This window comes from Odontesthes bonariensis, chromosome 15, assembly GCF_027942865.1.
Source record: "Odontesthes bonariensis isolate fOdoBon6 chromosome 15, fOdoBon6.hap1, whole genome shotgun sequence".
Taxonomy (NCBI): domain Eukaryota; kingdom Metazoa; phylum Chordata; class Actinopteri; order Atheriniformes; family Atherinopsidae; genus Odontesthes; species Odontesthes bonariensis.
This window is the reverse complement of record NC_134520.1, coordinates 19,108,035-19,129,571: the sequence shown is the minus strand read 5'-3', so window position 1 is coordinate 19,129,571 and position 21,537 is coordinate 19,108,035. Positions and strand designations below refer to the sequence as shown.

Genomic DNA, 21,537 nt, shown 5'->3' with positions numbered 1-21,537 from the left:
TCATGAGACGACCTCAGAGTCGTACTGCAATGTTCTGTATGTGCGAATGCAAACCAACTCAGGACCAAGATCATAAAAACAGAAAATAAACATCCTGAGTATTATGGCTGACTCTCAGGGCTGGATAGTATTTGTCTGAAATGACTTATTTAAGTAGGTGCGGATTGAGGTATTTTGGTCAGATGATTTGACTAAACTGTGGAGTAACAAGGTCGGGTTTGTCCAGGAAAATGTCTAGACTGGATTTGTTTTCACTCTAAAGCAGCTTGGGATAATGTAGTCACTGTTTCACACTTGCATGTGTACGCATAGTGAAACATGAATAGCTTAGTGTTATTGCATGGAATATAACGCCAACACGCACCTGAGACCACCGGGTCATGACTTTATCTGTGTACCACAGTGTATCTGTTTGAGATCATTTTAGAAAAGTGAGAAAAACTCAGAAAAACGTTATTGTTCTATTGTCTAAAGTACATCTGTGACCTGTCGAGTTTTCCCTGGTTCATGTCTGTCCTCACAGTCATCACACATACTGCTGTCATTTTTAGCACCATGAATCCAGACCAGCGTGGTTTAGACCACGACCACCTGTCGGCGCGTCACCACAATCACCTTGTCATTTTCATATGACACGCACATGACACATTACATGCACCTACAGCTGATGTATTGCGGAGCTGAAAGAATAGTTGGGACTTTAATGGGTGTTGCAAAAGGTTGAGTCAAAATTCTGTAAAGCATCTTCATGAATAAAAATCATGACTGTTTTTACATTCATAGGCTCCTCCAATCAAAGTATCATTCAACCTCTATCCACTTTATCCACAGGTTGCTTTAAATACTCTTACTTACCTGACCTGTTCTATACTTAGCTGTGGTATCATAAGCTGTAAATTAATGCCAGCCACTCTGTGACAGGATAAGGTATTCCCCTTAAGTGACATGGGGAATTATTGTTATCTATTTATACAGATAAAAGCAAAAGTGATATCAGCACGTGCCTTGGGCCTCCTGCGCTGCACATAGTGCTAATAGCCTAAATCTTGTGGTTAGTCTGTGACCTACTCAGGCATCTACTTGAGGACGGCTATTTCAGGGCAACAGCGCTGCCCAAGAGGAAAGATACAGTAAGGCTTTCATAGTATTTCCTATTTTTAAAAATAGATGCATACTCAGATTATTTATATACAGTAATGAAGGCATCAATAACACCAGTTGGCTCACACAGACCTATATGAAGTGCCCTATGACCCAGTTCATCAATTTCCAACACTTGTGGTGTTCCCCAAACCAGTCCCAAAGTTACCGTGTTCATATTTATAATATTTCAACATTACAGGATACAGTGGGATTAAAAACTCAGATGAAAAGCTAATTACATCAACTAATTTAGGGAGAAAAAAAGAAAAAAAAGTTTTCCAAGCTTTAGTGTGTTTTGGCATTGATTTTACAAGTCTTTGGAACAATTAATCCAAAAGATAATTCCACATTTGGAGTATATAATGGCAGAGGAATGCATCATCCAACATGTCTCTCAGACGTTTCCCCCTTAGTGATCAACTAGGTTGAAATTTGATGCGTGTGAAGACCTCAAAACCCAACCATGTCAGCCCCAAACAACACAGAGCCACTGGATCCTGGTGCTGTCGAGATCAGGCGTTCACTTTTCTTAATAAATTGTGCCATTCATACGTATATTATCCTTCTTGGAGACAGTAACAACACAGATGTTTAATATACTGTATCTTGACAGCGACTAATGCATTTATTTGCAGGAGAACATGAATGGTGGACAAATGGTTCAGTACAAGCCAATGGTTTAACATAACAGTAACGTAGTTATGGTTAGTTCAACAATCATTTGTCAAAAGGGGAAAAACAACAACAACATCTTGTTCATCTGAAGAAAATAAAAAGACAATGATAAGTTAACATTGCTTCTTTCTATATACAAAAAAATAAAATTACAAAAACATCATAAAAAAATGACTCATTGAGGTTATTTACAAAGTCTGTACAGATGTGGACAGGACTCCGCCCGCTGCTGCAAAAAACAAAGGCAGGAAAAATCAAATTAGACAAGTGCTCCACTTTACATATTTTAATATCCTAGTCAAAATCCGCTTAATCTAATAATTAACGATGCATCTCACAATCGGTGCCAATATATTGGGCCTTAAAAGGTGGCACACTTCCCAGAACAAGTACCATAAATAAAATGGAGGCACATTTCTTCAATCTTCTCACCTATAAACGATTTAGCAGGCTGTTCTGAATGTCCTCGTACACTTGGTTGTAGATCTCGTCTTTGGATTTCAAACCATCAAGGTACTCTGTAACACAGATAAAAATGAACCAAGTTAATAATTTTTCGAAAATCGTCTATGAAACTACAACAATAAAAACAGATATATGTACTGTACCAAAACTTAAGCCGCTGTCCTCCATTTCTTTTCTGTGCTTCAGGTACATGGGCCAAACATGGCCATCAAACAGTCCTGGAGGGTCAGGGACGGTGTACTGTCTTGTACTGAAAATAATAAAAGAATGCAGTTTGAGAATATGTTGTTTTGAAGTTGGGGGGGGTGGTGGTGGTGGCCGGGGGGTGGGGTCTTTATAAAGCAGATGTCTGAAATAAACCCAGATATGAAACACAAACATCAAAGAACTCACCTTCTCCTTCTTTTGCACTCCTCATAGGGTACTGTGATGTAATAGCACTTGTCGAAAACATCCAGCAGGGGCCTAGAGGGAGGGGAAAAGCAAAAGGTGATGAACAAAGTCACATAGCACTCAAGTAAAAGTGGTAGTTATACAACTGTCCATAATATTCCTTATCTATATCTCTGCAGCGTGCCTGACATTCAGTACTAGTACACGGAGTATCAACCACTCCGCAGTCACCTTGAAGGACCACTGAGTGCCTCTTTCTGCTGAAGCCCTTATCTATGGCTACAGGACCCGCAGTCAAGTCTGCTTGCAGGGGTCCATAAACACGAGCCAGTGGTAGGCAGGCAAAACAAGCACGTGACATGACAGAAATAACACCGCCCTTCTAAGGTTTGTTATCGTGAGTTTCATAGAAATCGTGCCAACCAAGTTGGTCCCAATTGAAATCTGTGGTGATGTAACAATGTAACATGTGACTTTAGAGTCGGATTCAAAACAGACACACTTTCAAAGCTTTCATTGTATAAATTAATTCCTCACAGCGCTAAACACATTACTTATGAATAAAACCGGGTGACACACTACATGCCTCTACATGTTGGCTGCTCGGTGCAGTGCATTCAGAACAGGACACGATGAACTGTCCTGCCTCAGTTCACACAAACAAAAACAGCCAGCCACACAGGAATTAAAGAAATTTGAAATCTACTTACGGGTGGTTGTAGAGCAGGAAGCCCTCCACAATCAGGATGTGGATCTGTTCATCAGCGTCGGCCACATCTGGGACAGAAGACAGTGGGACACCATGGGAGCGGGCGAACTTGATGGGATTCTCCATCCAGGCTTTGACTGTATTGGTCATGGCCTCCATATCCAGAGCTGTGATCACTGTGGGGCAAGATTGAAAGAAAGAGAAGTGACAGAGAGGACAGAAAGAAGATCAGAACAGACACAAGCAAAGACTGTAATGCATTGGGATTGTGTTTGTTGTTTGGAAGCTAACTAAATATGTGTGCTGTGCATGTTCTAATTACAATGCATGTAAAGTGTGGGGTATTTTACTTTTAAGGGACAGGTATGTGATTTTATTACAATGAGTCACTGGCCGTCTACAGTGAAGTCTTACCATCCCATTGTCTAAAGCCGTCCACCCCGAATTGTATCTGATCGGGTTTCTGAAATAACAGTCACCAATAAAACATTGCTACAACCTCACAGCTCTGAACACTTACAGATCTCACTCACATGCCAGAGTAGTACGGCCAAATGAGTGAGGACAGAGCAGAAACAAAAGGCACACAGCAAAGGGCATGCACTAAAGTAAGGGAGTAGAATTTGCATATGTAATCTAACAGGGAGAAATAGAAAGCAGGGGGATTAAAGGCGAGCATAAATACTTAAAAGTAAGTACAAATGAAGGGAAAGTGCAGAGGAAGGTAAATTAGGTTAACAAAGTCAGTTAGATTACTATCAAAAGAATATTTACTAATTCAAAGGATTAAAGAGAGAAACATTACGGAAGCAGAAAGTACTTCACATAGAAATTAAGGAAATTTCCACATCCAGAGTGGAAAGCACAGAGTGGGGGATGGGAGGCTGCTGATGGCAGCACCCCCAACTTTGCTCACATGCAAAGGGAAAAAAAGAAACCAAATTAACACGACTCATCAACTATCCCTTCATTAAAACTCACCTTGAAAAAGTCATCCTGGTGCACAACACAGCAGTTGGGCAAAGTCTTGATTAATTGAGTTGTCAGAGTGGTTTTACCACCATTAGTTACTCTGTAGACCAAAGAGGAAAGAAAAAAATGAATAAAATGTCCTTTATGAAAGTACTGTAAGCTACAATGTGACTTAAGATGTCCATGGTTTACATTTTATATTTGTTTTATTCTATTAAAGTTGATGTGAAATTGTATTTTAGGAGACAAAAGCTTCTTAAAATGGAACTGAACATAATAAATATGCCTAAATGTGTGTGATTATATGGCCTACTTCTAGTCACACACACAGACAGTCAAACACACTTGTCTGGTACAGTGTACAAGACAAAAAAAAAAACAACATTACTGTTTACGGAAATTGTGCCAAAGCTAATTGCAATCCAACTGTGTGATTTTCTCATTTACATGTTTATATTTGTTTAGATGATAACGATGATAATGACAACGTTTCAGCCTTTGTCTTGAAACTGTCTGCCCTTAAAGACAAATCTCCCTCCAGTTTTTAACCGAGTCTCGCGGTGATTTTCAAAAGTCCCGCTCGATTTATGACAACAAACCAAACAAACCGGACGTGACTTTAAACAGGTTTGGGGCGGGCAGCTGTTAAGACAGATGGACATTAGGATTTTAAACAACCATAAGCAAACTTAAAGTCACCTTTATGAGAGAGAGAATAACTTTAATCAAACCACTACTTTGACTAAGCGTGCTTCCACTAATAACTTGAAGCAGGTTTTTAATTTAAAAACACGATGCTGTCAGTCATTCAGTCTGTTTATAGGACACAGTTCTGCAGTATTCTACGCGGGAAAAGATGTAACTGTACATAAAAATACATTCGGGAAATATTAGGTGTTTAACACAACAAAAATACACTTACCCGCCAATTCCTATAATGTATTTCATCTTCTCTTCTCTTCTTTCAGCGGTGTCGCTCAAAGTCAACTGAAGAAGGAGTCACGAGATCAAAAGCGTGGGATAAAAATCCAACAAATTAAAACCTTAAAAAGGTTGAATTAAGTCGTGGACGCGATGTGTGTCTCTCCTCACTTTCTATTCTGATAGTGTCCGCGAGGCAGTCCAGTATATATATATATGCATCTTCAGTTGTATTGCGTCACGCACACGCAGGCACGGGGCGTTCTCGTGGTCCTACTGCTAGTGCGTTTTTTCCGTCGTATACATGCCTCCCATACGAGCCAATCAGTTTCCCGACAGTGCCCGCCAACAGCCAATCAGAGCCCGCGAACTTTCACATATTTACATATTTGGCTGCACCTGCTACATTGCAGCGCGTACTCTTCCATTCAGCAGCTAATCCTCATCATGAGGTGACGAGCTGTGGAAAACTACCATTGATGGTGTCGGATACATACATTAAAATAGCAGCTGTGTCTGTTGTGATGTTGCTTCACCGTAAACTGATGAGATCAAGGTTGGTTAGAACACAGATAGATATACAAGTCTTCAGATTTTTAAGTAAAAAATAACTAAATCACATGTGTAAAAGTAACATTTAAAGGCCTTGTATTGAGTCATACTGTATACAGATCACAACTGATTCATTCCGTACTAAGAAAAAAGTGTATTAAAAGTATAGAATATAAGTTAATTAATCTTTTCTTTCAAATTACTTCTTTTTGTATTTTACAATGTATTTTAACATATAGTCCAAGTTTTACTTTCTGGCATAAATGTTGCACCTCGGGTAGAATCTACTAACACAGTTTTACTGCTTACGTTTGGGGTTAAACACAGTGGCCCAGCTACTTTGTTGTAAACCACCTGCTTAAAATGCTGCCTCCTGGTCACAATCTCCTCCTTAATGTGTGCTGGTTTCATGTTTTTAACTGTGTGTATGCCTCATGTCGGGGGTTAGAGGTCAACAGTCAGGAGAATCCACCCATGGTCTTAGTGTGTAGGGGAGAAAGATGCTGTGGGTGAGTTATGACAGTTCTTTATTAACATAACATTATAAGGCCTTTTCCAAGAAAACAAACATTTTCCAGTCCTATTGGGGCTCTCCCACAGCTCAGTGCAGGGAAGCAAGTCATTTCCTGAAAGGTAAGGCTTCCATGTTTGAGCAAAATGACATGCAAATAGTTATAAAAAGGGAAGTACAGCATACATCATACTTATCAATCAATCAATTTTATTTATAAAGCACATTTTAAATAAACGCAAAGGTTACCAAAGTGCTGTACATTAAAATAAACACAATAAAAACATAAAACAAAACTGTGCACATAAAATAAACAACCTAGACGGTGGTAAAAGCCAAAGAAAAGAGGTGTGTTTTAAGACGACTTTTAAAACAGGACAAGGAAGGGGCCTGCCTAATGTGCAGCGGCAGCTCATTCCAGAGCCTAGGGGCAGCAACAGAAAATGCTCGGTCCCCCCTGAGCTTCCGCCTTGTTTTAGGAACCCTCAGGACTTGATACATGCTATACATGAGACTTATGGTACCCATGTATAGCATGTATCATTCAGGATAGCTGGACAAATGATCAGTAACATCTATCTCATTTTTCTACCGTTCCAAAATTAAACATCCAAACCTTTTTCAGAGTTGATATCTTAATATATTATTACAAAAAAATCCCAAGTGGAGTCATTTCCAATAATGATAGCTCAATATGAATACAAATTGTAAGGAAATGCATGGATTGTTGTTGTTATGGTACTTTTTTCAAATGTTCAACTCACCCAAAGTATGTGCCAGTTGTTAAAGTAAAATGTGATGTTTTAACTAGTCTGTGAAATATTTGAAGATACAGGCTGTTGGTATGCCTGCTAGGCATTGCTGCCTGACGCACCTCCACCAGTGCCCTCAATGCAAATGTGCTCCCTTGAAACACCTATGGGCAGGAACAGGTCATCAGCTGGGGACCACCAGTCACAGATGTTAATGTTACAATTAAGTAAGATCTCTCACAACGATTATTTCAGTGTGGTATAAACATTTCAAAGAAAAATTAACTCAATTTGTGGCTTATGTCTGTAACTATTTCTGAGTGTGCAGTGTTTTAGATTGCACCATCGTTGAAAGCACATCTGTGACTTTCACTCTATCAAAGATATTAAATGTTGACTCAAAAAAAACCATTTGGCGTTAGTCATTTATATTCTGTATATTTGTGGAATTGTTGATGTTATTGTTGCATATCAGGTGCTAAGAAATGGTGTGTCATCCTCTTTTACAGCTCTTTGTTCTGTTAAAAAGAGTACCAAATGTTTCCAAAGCACACAGTGGTTTACAGTTGACATAAGTTCACGTTTACCAGGTGAAACTGGCAGGAAATGATCTCCCCTCTACAAACAGAGCGCAAACACAAACACAGCAGATTTTTGGAGGAGCAAGTTTATTTACAGCCAGTTGTAGATCATGAATGATAATAATTAACATAATTATTTGAATCTGAGCTAACATTTCACAGCAGACAAATGGGAGGCATATTATCTGTAACAAAGATCTTGTGCTTTTACAGTCAAAATTAACATTTTCATTTTGGAAAGGTCAAATCAGGCATTTTGAAGCAAACATTGCTGATTGTTTGTGGTGGGTTGAATAAAAACCATTAAAACTAAAGATCAAAAGACTAAACTTTACATTCCTTCACATTTCTAGATTTCCTTATGGTTGAAAAAATAGGCACTCAGTTCAGCCAGCAGACTATAAACAGAGGAGCCTTCCCTCACAGACGGACAACCTGTAGCTGCCATGTTGGAATTCTTCAAAGTGATGAATAATTTGTGTAACCACTGATTTGGTTAAAAAAAACAAAAACAAAAAACAACAAAAAGACACTTAAAGAACATTTAAAAAAGAACAATTAAATATTTTATCCAACATTCCTGCTTCAGAGAGACAACAGAGCAAAGTCATATTTAAGATGAAAGCAGACTTTCATTTGTCTGCTTTCTGTACCAAAGATACAGAAGCATTCCCATAGAAGCTGGACAAATGCATGAGCCATGCTAACAATGATGCCAAAAGCCCCTGAACATAAAAAAATAAATCACATTCTAATGTCAAACCACTAAATTTTTGTTAGAACTAAATCTAACAGTGCAAATCAATTTCAACAGCATACAGATAACATAGTTATATGATTCTTACTGATCTGTCCTCTGGCTACAATAGGCTGGACAGATGGAAGACATGGAAGAAAAAACCTATTTAACCCCATCAAATAATTGTAATGTATGAGGATGTCTGAGAAGTGTTGAAACTTCTGTTTATGTCCCAGCTGTTCATCCAAAACAACCACATAAAAAGGTGAAGATGACATTTTTTTTTCCTAAATCTGAAATTAAATTTGAAGTAAAAAATCTTATTTTCCTTTTAGGGACACTGTAGACTTCACACAGCCACTACAAGAAATTTTTTTTCAATGACAACATATGTTCTCATCAGAGAAAGATCTAATAGCAGGAATATGCAGTTGATAGGGAGGCAATGCTCGTGTATTTTGCTCCGATTAATTTGCCACTTCAGTTTAATGTAGCTGCTTTGCATGTATTGGGTTAGTACTTCTGTCATCGTATATAGGACAAATAACACGTAGTAAAATTAAATGTAATTGAAATAGCTTATGCATTTAATGTTGTATGAAGTCTGTTAATGTGGCCATGATTCATGAAAATAAACCGGTATTGCTCATAATCTTGTAGATTTTTCTCGTATGGGTCTTCCTGTCAGAAAATGCTACTAGTGACGGCTGAGGCACATCATGATAAGGTACAGATGGAAGGGCACAAGGGAAACTTCACGGAGCAAATAGGACCTTATCATACAGCAGTTATGAGGTAAAGGGAACATTATGAAGGCGTCTGTTATGCTGAAAAGCCCTCTCTTCGTCTGAGACATTTTATTCAGACAAACCTGTGTGTATCCACATGTGAGAGCTTTTTGTTCCAGTGGCTCACTTACACAGTATCTTACAGGTGTTTATGTTGCATCTACAATTTGTCATCTTTGCAGAAACCCATAAAAATCACCTGTCAGTCTGAGCTTTTAGATCTACTCAAGAGCCTTGTGAAAATCCAACAACATGGGACTGCCCCATCAAAGCACATGAATGAATCAACAAACTTAGCAACAATTTAACGGGAAACGTATTTTCTTTGAACCTTTAAAGTTGGGATGTACAGCGAACCCTTAAGGGAAGGAAGGAGCTGCCGAAGAGGGTGAGTGTTACAGGACAGAGCCTTCCCCATTTTGACTGGAAGGTGACAACACCGTCAGCTGGATGTTGATGAAACGAGGGAGAAGGGGGCAGACTCGCTGGACATCCCTCTGTAACACCCTGCATGAACAGAAAGAATCGTTGCATTTGGATGATGACATAACAGAAACATAACAGAAACAACCACCTAACTATTTATATACTCAAATGTTTTGCTACTATACCCTGATCAAATGAAAACTCAGATGTTAAAGATGTTTTCTGGGGTGAAGTTAGCCATCAATTTAGCTTTGTTCCCATCTACAGGGTTTATGGACTCTCATCATTTTGTAAACGAAGAGAGGAATACACAAAATGTCTCGCTTTTTTGCATTCAAACACAGTTTGACTCAACAAGCAAGAAGTGAGCTTGTTGAGTATAAACCGACTTTTTTTGTCTTGCAGTTGAGGTCATAGCTCCTAAAATAGATGAACTCTGAGGTAACTTTGATGGCACCATTTACCCCGAGTAACAAGCTGATAGATGGATTGTGTTTCCCTGTTCCAACAGATATCCTTTGAATGGTGTTACAGTGCCGCCGTGGCGGCACTGTAACACCATTGAGATGACATTTGTTGTATTTGGCGCTATATAAATAAAAATGAATTGAATTGAATTTGTTGTAAATGAATTGCCACAGTCTGTATAGATGTTCTCATAAACACTTGTACATGATTCTTTCACTTGTTGCAGTTAACAGGATGTTTCAATTCAGCATGCTAAGTTTGAAGGGACAAAACTCCTGACAAATTGGACCCTTTCCAGACAGGGGATCTGCATCTGCAACCTGTTAGAAACAGTGTGAATAGGTCCAAGGGGTGACTGGGGTCTTGGAACGGGCTCTGCGTGTGATGGCCTAACTGCTGCGGTCTGAGAGGTTGGGGGTCAGGAGGACAATCATTTTCAAAGCACATTGTGTGATGGGTTTGCTCCTATTGGAAGCGGTTAACTTGTTGGAGAAACAGGAAACAAAAGAGGAGAAAAGGATAGGGGTACAGTTTTGTAAAGGATGGCAGCGAGTCTTTGTTGGCAGCATTAGCGGATGTCAGCGGTGTGGTGATCAAAGCTCAGTCATTGTCCAGGGTGTGTTGAAGGTATTTGAAGCTCTCCACCATTTCAACAGTTTTGTTATTGATACAGATGGAGTTGTGGGCAGCACTTTCAATGCTTGAATGTTAATTAACAATTAATTTGGTCTTTATTCAGTCAAACTGCTTACAAATCATTGTGTGAAGAAGATAAAGTCAAAGGGAACTTTCTGCTTTCCTTGCCTAAATTTTCAGGAATCCCTTTAGCACATTTCTTATTGGTTTACCATGTTAGATGTTGTATTGCATTCTAATCTTCCTCTGTGCAACGATACTGACAACAAAGCAGCTACAGCCTGTTATTTTGTATATTGTATATCCTTCAGCAAGCTGTTTCAACCAGCTCAAACTGGTTCATTACCATTCTGACTCTGGAAAAATCTGGTGGCGTCTATTCAATTCAATTTTATTTTTAAAGCGCCAAACCATATCATGTTGTGTGTCATCTCCAGGCTTTTCAAAGTCCAATTCAAGCCAATTACAATCTAATTCAACTAAATAAAATCAGATTTCCAATCAAATCAAATGTATTAAAATCCAAATTCATAAAATTTTTTAAAAAGTTGCCAAAACATTGCATCAAAACTTCTTAATTTCAATCCCCCATCCTGAGCAAACACAAGGACATGGAGGAGAAAAACCTCCTTTTGACACAAAGAAACCTCCAGCAGTACCAGGCTCAGTTAAAAAGTTACAGAGTATTTTCAGCCCACATTAGTTTGTACCAGCACATTTATCTACCCCGAGGAGATTTGCTGCAAAATTAACACCAGAGGTAAAGAGATAACTGTAGATAGTGTGAACTCATGCTATGCAGACCCTTTTCAAATGCAGAAAACTTTCAATTTTAGTGCTGTTCCCAGAGTTTCCAGAAAAAAAAAAGGCAAATGTGTGATAATATAAGACATGTAAATTACCCAAATAGTCCACACCTCCTGCACAGAGCACATTTTAGCCCTACTTAGCACATCATCATCATATAAAAGATTTAATAATACAATATTTTGTAAATTTCATATCCAATACAACATACTGTATGTGCATAGCCTAGATATCTAGACGCCCCTAGCAGCCGCAAAATTAATTTGCTCGGGGCTAGCTTTTTGCTGTACGGGTCTGGCTTGCTAGGCTAGTATGTGCACCTCTTTGGAAAGAAAAATAAATAAACAAATTAATGAAGTCAGTCTTTGGGGAATGGTTTGAATGTTTTACTGAGTTGAATCATTGTACTTCCTGATGAAGGATTTTACAGTGTTAAGTAGCCAAGGTTGGTGTCTATAATCAGTCCAAAGAAGAGGTCCGACCAAATAGATAAGAACTCATGTAATGAGTAAAGAGAGGCACCCTAAAAAGGAAGGGACATTTAAAGAAAAAACACTCGTGTAATATCTGTCTGTATGTGAAATTTTAATTTCTCTGCTTCAAGTCTTGTTTGCTTGAAATTTGATACACAGCCAGTTTATTGTGAACACTCCACATCAATTAAGCATCAAAACAAGGACGCATAGCCAGTTTTTATCTTTTATTTATTTACTATATACAGTACTGTGCAAAAGTCTTGAGCCACCCCTCATTTCTTTTTATATTACCAGGAAAACAAGAAATTTGTGCAGCGATGAATGAAATGTGTAAAGATAAATGGAAATACAGTATATAAGGCAAAACCAGGATTTGTACAGTTTTTACAAGTTTGAAACCCTGTGTTTCGTATGACCACCTTTATTCTTCAATAAAGCCTGAACCCTGTTAGACAAGCTCTCTTGTCATTTTTAAGTAGTCTTCAGGAATATTTTTCCAGGCTTCTTGAAGGACATTCCAAAGCTCTTATTCAGATTTTTGTTGCCTTTTGTTCCTGTCAAGATGATCCCACACTCTTTCAATAATACAAAGTTTGAGCACTGGGGAGGATTCATCAGCTAATTTTCAGTCCAGTTCTTATATCATTTGGCATACTTCAGCCTTTCCTCCCCGTCTCCCTTCCTTAAGAATGGCCTCTTGAAAGCCACCCTTCCATGGAGACCATTTCTGATGAGGCTTCAGTGATCAGTAGATGATCTCTCAAGTCCTGTGTGAGGCCTTTTTCTTCCGTTTCTACTCATCCAGTTTCCTCAATTTTTTAAAGATTGCTGCACTACATGGTGAGATATACCAAGTTCTTGACTAACTGCTATTTGGGAATCACCTTGTTGGAGTATAATTACTATTCCATGTCTGTCACACTGTGTTAAATTAGACACATCTAAATAAATAGAAACTAATTATGTGTCTTTGGAACAGCCTGCTCATAACAAATTGCTTAAAGATACAATTCTTAAACTGGTCATTTCAGTTGTCTGTTGTGTGTAGACACAACACTGGTTCATCCAATGAGTTAAGAAGCTTTCATATGCCTGAATGATACACAGGTCAGTGTTAAGTGGCTTAACAAACAAAAAACACATTCCTCTGAAAATGGTCAGCTACAAGGGCCGGACTGAAAAAGCAGCCAAATGCTCTCAGAAAAACCATCAGAAAGCCCGAAGAACTGTTGCTCAAGACCACTTTGATACATTACAATAAATCCTGGAGGCAAAACATAATGAAATCAAGACTTTTGCACAGCACTGTGCATGATACTACAAAATGGTAAACGTATTTAGATATGCATATTTATCCAATTATGCAGTTATACCGTTTAAAAACTTCAATATCAGTGTTCCATTTCATTGTTGCATTTTCTTGTTATCTATGTGAAGATATGTTCCCTGTTTATGTGCATCTTTGAAGAAGAAAAAAAAACAAAACAATATTACTGTGAATCTGTGAAATATATTAATGAGTAATAAAAAGATGTAGAGTCAGTCATTTGGAGTATGATGTCTGAGTGGAGATGTATCTTAGAGACATCTTGTGGCTAAAACAGGAAATACAGCAGAGGTTTATATTACCTTGACCACCGATCTCTGTTCTTCTCATAATCCCTGATCTACAATCACTGATTTGGGCCTGGAAATGAGAAAACAAGGACACACTGAGAACTTTTCAAAGTTTAGATCACTATAGACCTCGTACATGCCGCAGCTGGTGGAGTATCCAGTGTGTGATATAGTATAATATTCTGTATGGTCTGGTACCTCTCTGGCTTTTTAATTGGCTCCTGTGGGATTGACTGCTGCTCCCGCTGTTGCTGCTCCTGCTCCATCCTGAACACACATCATTATTGCATGCACCTGAGCTGAAGCCCGTTTAAAAAAAAAATCATTCAAAGGCACTCATGTGTAGCCAATTACTTCAGATGAAGTGCATTCAGCTGCAGTTAATTTTGAGAGCGATCCCATTTGAGAAATATGTATGAAGGTTTGATCAAAATCAGACTAAAACTGTATTTTACCTTTCTCTCCGGGCTTTAATTCTTTCTTCATCAAATCTAAAAGATAAGTAACAGTGTTATACCCTTAAATCACATTGTAAATCCTGCCATCCTGTCATTTTCCAGAACTAGCGATGTAATCCGATTTTACATTTATTCAAATGAGATTACTGTAGACTTGTTCTTAAGTTTAATTCACATGAATAAGAATTTTATAGCAGGATCAACTGCTGCCTGCAGGTGCAGATACTCTCCTGCAGCTACTTTTCTCCATCTAGTGGCCACAGATACTCACTGCAACACACACTCTGGAACATGGACGTGCTCCATGGGAACAATCTCTGCCAGTTCATCCAGACTGTGGACATACTGGATCTTATTCATGAATTTCACACTGCAGACGGAAACATGAAAACGAGAACAGTTATATTCAATGCATCACTCACTGTATGCAAATTCATTTAAAAACTGGATAAAGTATGAATTAGAAGACACATCGAGGCTTCATCTTCAATCTAAAATTCATTTAGAATTAATCACCAAGTGAGAACAACGGAGGAAACACATGTTTTTCTTTAGCCAGCTAGCAAGCTGAATCATGTTTGATGCTTATTGTCGGCGCACCCAGCTATGTCCTGGTATCAGCTCACTTTTGGTTGGCCAAATCTTTAATTAATCGTTCTCAGATTTGGCTCAGTTTTAGGTATTTGGCTTTGGACCTGTTTTAGCTGAGATTTGGCACATTTAGTCCCACCTTGATGGGCAATCGATCATTTGTGGTGACCTGATTATTAGATATCTCATTTCAGTTTAAGCACCAAAATTCAGGCCAGTACACGTGTAGACCAATGTACAGTTACATTCGTACAGAACTCAAACAGTCAATAATGCCCAAGAGACTCAATCAGTATTAAGATAAATAAAAAAACATTCTCTGGTCTGTATGAGTGAACCTTGATTCATACTGCAAAATGTTTTTTTCTTTAGCTGACTTTTGGTATTACCTGATAAAAGGCCTGGATATAGCCAGAACAGTGCGTATGAACCAAGTGGGATGAGCGATGATCAGAGACTTGAGGTTCTTCCTCAATCTGCCAACAGCACAAATAAAAATCCAGTCAGTTAACAGCTTTTGAGTGAGGCTGCTGATTAAACTTAACACAGGATGCAGGATATTAAACATTACACACTGTTTTCAGATCATGTCCAGAGTCTTATTGTAAATGGAGCCACGAGTCACCTTCAGTCTACTGTCTGACCGTGTGCGACAACTCCCATAATTCTCCCTGTCATATCTGTCAGCATCAGTGTCATGCATATCTGTCTGCTGACGGAGAACAGTGCTCAGCTGTTATAAATAGCAGTGGCAGAGTGCCTGATAATGTTTCATTTCACTAGAGTTATTTTCTAATTTAAGTATTAAGAACTATTTCATGTAGAGGATATGTCATAATATAAAGTATAAGAGTACTTCTGCAATAATTCCCTTTACCTTCTGTCGATCATTTGGTAGCATTTCTTGAGCCAGCTGATCCCGGGCATCTTATTCCGAGGAGTGGCTCCGTTCATGTAAATGATCAGATAATCTTCAGCCACAAGCATCTCCAGGCTGCTCACCACATATCTGGAAGACAGATTTTTAAAAATTGATTATCATTCATGAAAACAGCTGTAAGAGGGCGTAAGGCATCAAAGTGTGTACTAAAAAAAAAAAGTCAGCTGGAGCTGACAGACATACAGGAATAGGTTTTCCATAATGTAGTGGTAGTCTGGACAGCTGCTGTCAGGCAGGTAACAAGCAGAGAATACAATGATGGCATTTAGGCCTTCCCCATAATAACCTGATGAGAGAGATGGTAAATGAATAATGAGCAATGTTTCAGGTGTTTCTGAGACAGGATTAATTTGGACACTTCCTGACATGGTTGTCAGACCGAGACTGACCTCCATGTGTGATGACCCGGAGGTAAGGTCTGATGATCTGCATGTCAATACGATGCTCCTGCTCCCCAATGATCACCGTTCTCCACAGGCGCCCATTGTTTGCATTCCCATCCTCACCTGCTTCTCCCGAGCCATCAGCTGGACCTGCTTTGGCTGAGGCCACCGGTGTATCATCTGGACACGGAGAAGATTTGGGCTTTAATCAAGCACACATATACAAGGCGTTCTTATGAATAGGTATCAGTAGAAAAGTAAATTATCATGTATGCAAGTTCCTTAAGGTGACATTATGTTTAAACAAGCCACTTAAAGTTGAGAATTAGGATTTTATAGGATAAAGATGGCATGTCACAAATTAAAATGAAGAATTAACTGAGGACACCAGAAAAAACAAAAAACAAACTAAATGGCCAACCTCTCTGTTAGTTTGCTAAGCTAGTGAAATAACATCTGTAGAAAAAACAGTGAACAATCGTGCAGATTGCACAGTCTTGGCCACCAACCTTCCCACTCCAGGTCGTTGCCATTGGTTATGAACTCCAGTGAGTCTGTTTCATCCGGTGTATCAATGTCATCCACATTGATGTCCAGGTCATCCGGTGTGTCCAGGAAATCATCTGACAGCAGAGAACCTTCACTTTGATCCAAGGACAGGTTCATCTCCGGGGCAACCAGCGTACGCCGTTTGCGGTGAGATGAGGACGCACCGCTGCCTCCTCCAGGTGGGCTCACATGCAGGGAGTTAGGAGGAGCTGCAAAAAGACCATGAAGAGGATCAGATGTGTTCCATATCACGTATCAGAGGTATTCTTTCCATTAATGACCGTTAAGTGGCAGTGTGGTACTTACACACTCTGTTGTCTGTGAGACCACAAGAGGGATCCATGTCTCCGTACTCTGGTAGAGGTCTGGAAGTAAAACATGCTGAGATAAGCAACCGGCACTCTGCACTGTAGTCTTTAAATATGGCCTCATTATTAAATCATATATTGTGATCAGGATGCAGTTTAATGAACCAGTCAAGGCGTGGCTGTTGTCACTGATCTGGCTAAGCAGTATAAAGAGGGGTGAACAGAAGAGGATAGAGATGGTTATTAACTTTTCTCTGGGGAGACATGAAGATTATAGGGCTGCCAGGGAGGGTGTGAGTCACAGCAGAGAAGGAGGGTGGGGGAGGCAGAGAGGAAAAGAAGAGGGATGGAGGACAGAGAAAAAAGTGTCTCTGCATAAAAACAGAGTGGTGCATGGTTTCCCTTTACACTGCAGGCTTTTTACTGTTCACACCGGCACAGAATGAGGAGGAAATGAAGAGCCAAATCAGCTTACTCTGAGCATGTGTGTGCAATATGTGCTCATCTGTTGGTTTATATATGCAAAAGAGGAGCAATTGTGCCAACACATGTATGTGTGATTTTGTACTATCAGCAATAATTCCCATGCAGTGCCACAGAGGAACTGAAAAGTCTAGTCTAAATGGTTAAAAAGCCAAGAAATACAGAGAGCTGTAGTGCAGTTTTATGCAGAAGACTGGATCTTTACATTCCTGTGAAAGCTAGCCACCTCATCTTTCCTTCAAGAGGACAGTGTGTGCCCCTCCTGAGCCCACAATACTGGCTTGAGCCCAGAGAAATAGACACAGATCTGACTCTATTCCCTGAGGATTGACTGAGGAGTGATTAATGGCGCACCGCTTCCTTTATCAAAATGAAGCCCATGCTATTAAAATGTGGACTCACTGAGGGAGGTTTCTCCTTTAACAAAAGCAACTTTATCTCTTTTGTTCCTCCTTATTGCTGCATTGTCCCTCAGCTACGAAGTCAAATAACCAGTGATGCTTACCTGCTAGAGAGAGAAGCTTTTGTCAGAGCCGACGCAAAGTCACACACCTCTATATTTGGTTTGCCTACGTATCTGCTGTCCCCCCAGCTTGCAGCATACACTAGACCAGAGCATTCCTCTTAGTCTTCCACCTGCTAAAAGCCGTTCTTCTGTCTCTGTCTGTCTTTAGCTAAAACCTGCCACCATTTTCCTGAAGTGGTGTTGTTGATCAGTGATTGCTGCTGCGTCACATGACGTAGCCTGAAACCATTTACGGAGAGAGCTGCACCTGCTCCCTGTCTCCCTGCCTCCCCATTTGATGAGGAAGGAGGGAGGAGGAGCGCTGACTGTCATCACAATACCCAGCTATATCTTCATTGCCCATTCACCCTCTGCACTTCATTTTCTCATTGTTTCTATCATTATGCGTTTATCTTCGGGAGCTGCTTTTGTGTGCTGTGGAAAGTAATCTATCAGCTGTCATATCTTTGAGCATCAAAGGTCAAACTGACCTTAAACAGTGGTGTACAAATAATTTAATAGCAGTGCAGAAATGATATGAACCTGCAGCTATAACTACAGAATCTCTGCTCAAATGGAGCTTAGAAAGTAATTACAAATATAAGTCATTTAAAAGTGCAAAAACACTGATGAACCTGAGTAATAGTCTATCCATAATAAGAGCTGCTGGATCACAGAAGCTCTCATCATTTCAAAAATTCTAAACAAGGAGACACTCACCAGCAAACTTAAATGTGCTGCATATTAATCAGCACATACACAAAATGTGCCATGTAACATCCTGCTTTTTAACAAATGCAGCTCTTTAAATCATAGTTTGTAACTGTCAATGTCATACAGTAACCTATATGTAACATCAGTAGGACAGTTTAATATACGATTACTACGTAGAAAGTAGAAAGATCCAACCTGGGGAAGTCTTCATCCTGCCACTCGTCTTTCACTTCCATGTTATCCATTCGTAGAGTTGCCTCTGTAGTGCCCATTCCTCAGAGAGGAGAGCAGGGGCCTTGAGGAGGAAGATAAATGTTGGTTAATTAACAACATTTACAGGCACAGGAGACAGGTGTCTCGTATCATTAGCATATCATACAGGCACTGGCATGGCTGCAGCACTGTGGCAGGATTTTAACTGAACAATTTACTCCCTGTCGTCGCAGTTTAGTGGTCACATGGTTTGCATTCCCCTGCCCACAGAAGCACATGTGAGAGGCATGAGGCTGACTAGGACAGAGCCCATTTTCTGGGTTTAGCTCCCCTCAAAGTCAAATATTACAAACAAATTTCCTCCAGGGTGGAATTCAAGAGGCCGGTGTGGAGTGCGACATTCTGGCCTAATCCTCCCTCAATCAGCTCCTTAATCCTGCCGCACTGCTGCCTTTTGATATCCTTTTACACTGAGGCTTTATGTCACCACAGAAAAGAAATTACATCAAATAACATTCGTTCCTCTTTGCTCAAAAGGTTTAAGAGTATTGCCAGTGGATTTAAACTTTCACCACATGTTAAAACATTTCTTTTCTCATGTGTCTGTACATGAAATCTGCATGGTATCTTTTAACCTATCTAGACTGTTGCTTATTTTTAATCATTTTATTTAATTTCAATTATTTTATTTGTTTCTCTTTATATTCTTTTACGTACTTTTAATGCTTCTTCCACTCCTGCAATGCTTTTATTTCATGTAAAGCACTTTGAATGGTTTTGTACATGAAATGTGCTATACAAATAAATTTGACTTTGACTTTATTTATTCTCTGATGAATGGTTTGGATAAAACAGTGACTATAAACTGACTGCATAATGAGCGGTGGCATTAACGGGTCCTCCACTGCTCTTCAAGGTAGGATTCAACAGCAGCACAATTCTGCTTTGGCTTCACTGAGTAACACTCCAGATATTTAATGAGACCTAAAAAGACCTGCTCTCTTTGTAGTTCTCCAGTCAAGTATGAAATCCACAGTTTCTGAACAGATTTTACTGTGTGCCAGACCATTCCTTACAGAGAGAGTTGCATACAGCCATAAAGCACTGCAATGGGAGACTAGCACTACCCGCCCAGTATGAGGTTACTCTTGTCAACAGTGCATTCCATTAATGACAATCAAACATTACGCAACATGGGTTGTTGTGATGTAATTAGTAGCAGCGGAGTGATTTTGGCGGTTTTTGGCAGCAATGCTTGCGGTTGATTGGCAACCAATTCTCCCTCAGAGGATATAATTCATTTTCACTCGTCTTGTATGACACACGAGGAATAAAGCAAATATAATATGGACCATGAAGTTGAACCCAATAAAGTCAGAGAGACTGGAAATGGGGAAATTGACTAAATGGATGTATTTAAAAAAAAAAAAAAAACATGAAAAGAATCACCATGTAGGATTTCTACAAAAGCTGTAAGGACAAACTAACCTTCATCTGACACAATGAGTTAATGTAATAAATAGCAAAACACATTTAATATGCATATTTCCATATGAGACATTCTTTATACATTTCAGCAAAGATACTGCATGTGAACCCATTCTGCTTGAAAATATGAACATTAAAAGAGGTACAGTTCTACAAAATCTACCACCACCAGATGTGCAGTGCATCACCATCACAATAAAATGGCTCCACAGCCTTTCTAGGTCACCCCAAATACAACATCCAGTCGGGGAAAAAAAGGTGGATTTCACATGTTCATGGATAATCTAATGTGCAAGCAGTCTGTGTCTGACAGTCTGACCTGTGCAGAGCGCAGACCATAAATGCAAGGACGTTAAATCAGTTGCTATACTCACGTAAACGGTGCGAGATCCCCTCAGAACCACTCCCTCTGGTCTGTGCGCGAGTGCCTTACTCTTCCTCAGTCATGGATGCAAAGATTTGGGGGGAGAAAGTCTTGAGGTCCCACATCGACAGAGAAGCATGGGTCAGTCTGAAATTCCTCCTCCGTCTTTCTGTCTTTCATTAATTCACATGCACACACAGACACAGTCATACAGTGCCCTCAGTGTCAGCAACTCGCCAGCAGCAGGTGTCTGAAGACAGGGGGAACCTCTGTTCTGGACCCCCCCCCGACACTCTCCTCCACCCCTGGCTACCTTTGTTGGAGAAAGATTGGCTGTGAAGAGTGAACAGACAGCTTGCCTCTCAGCCCCTACGTCCAGCCAACCAAGACACAAAATTCCTTCAATAGGAATGCATCTGCTCTGGCATCATCCTCTCTGCCTTGCATTTTTTCTCTTCATGTGCATCCATATAGATTTGGAGCATCTTTTTCCCTCACTGCAATATCAATTAAAAAGCTTTTTTTTCAATCATCCACGGAACAACCTTATTTATCTCTATGGCACTTGTCTCGGTGTCCTTTTACCTCACTGGATAATTCCACTGTTGTCTTCAGTGGTCGTCTATGTGACTGGTATTCCCTGGCAACAGCATCTCTCGCCATCCACGGTATCTCCCCTCCCTCTCTGTCTTCTTGCCCCACTCTCTGTCATACCTACCACACCACAACTCCCCACACATTAATAATGCAGCCCCTTACATCACTTGTATTCAGCCAATCATATCACTTCTACAGTTTCCCCACATTGTGTGCTGGTAGCTGCAGAGAGTGCAAATCCCTATAAAATGTGTATACTGCCACTACAACTAGTAGTAGCCTACTAGTACAACTACTACTAATAATAATAATA

General features: G+C 39.7%; 2 protein-coding genes across 6 annotated transcripts; both read right to left on the bottom strand.

Moving 5' to 3' along the window:
* Positions 1-1,733: 1,733 nt before the first annotated feature.
* Positions 1,734-5,480, bottom strand: mibp (muscle-specific beta 1 integrin binding protein). Of its 3 annotated transcripts, none has more exons than XM_075485363.1 (8): positions 5,280-5,480; positions 4,367-4,457; positions 3,800-3,848; positions 3,387-3,561; positions 2,677-2,748; positions 2,427-2,533; positions 2,251-2,336; positions 1,734-2,047 (listed from the first exon to the last, which is right to left on the bottom strand). In XM_075485363.1, exons 1-7 carry the CDS (start codon positions 5,303-5,305, stop codon positions 2,251-2,253), a joined length of 606 nt encoding a protein of 201 aa, XP_075341478.1. In that variant the 5' UTR covers positions 5,306-5,480; the 3' UTR covers positions 1,734-2,047. The 3 variants fall into 3 exon arrangements, with proteins under 3 accessions (XP_075341478.1, XP_075341479.1, XP_075341480.1); XM_075485364.1 differs by having other exon boundaries at positions 1,734-2,044; XM_075485365.1 differs by lacking the exons at positions 3,800-3,848; positions 5,280-5,480.
* Positions 5,481-7,744: 2,264 nt separating this feature from the next.
* On the bottom strand, positions 7,745-21,317 carry atcaya (ATCAY kinesin light chain interacting caytaxin a). Of its 3 annotated transcripts, XM_075485360.1 has the most exons (14): positions 21,213-21,313; positions 20,638-20,796; positions 18,758-18,857; positions 16,859-16,917; positions 16,513-16,761; positions 16,010-16,183; positions 15,804-15,906; positions 15,558-15,689; positions 15,070-15,156; positions 14,361-14,459; positions 14,087-14,122; positions 13,830-13,930; positions 13,644-13,701; positions 7,745-9,708 (listed from the first exon to the last, which is right to left on the bottom strand). In XM_075485360.1, the coding sequence occupies exons 3-13, from the start codon at positions 18,832-18,834 to the stop codon at positions 13,688-13,690; spliced, it is 1,131 nt and encodes a 376-aa protein (XP_075341475.1). In that variant the 5' UTR covers positions 18,835-18,857; positions 20,638-20,796; positions 21,213-21,313; the 3' UTR covers positions 7,745-9,708; positions 13,644-13,687. The 3 variants fall into 3 exon arrangements, with proteins under 3 accessions (XP_075341475.1, XP_075341476.1, XP_075341477.1); XM_075485361.1 differs by having other exon boundaries at positions 13,830-13,898; positions 20,638-21,317; XM_075485362.1 differs by lacking the exons at positions 18,758-18,857; positions 20,638-20,796; positions 21,213-21,313 and adding an exon at positions 17,849-18,106.
* Between the last annotated feature and the right edge of the window lie 220 nt (positions 21,318-21,537).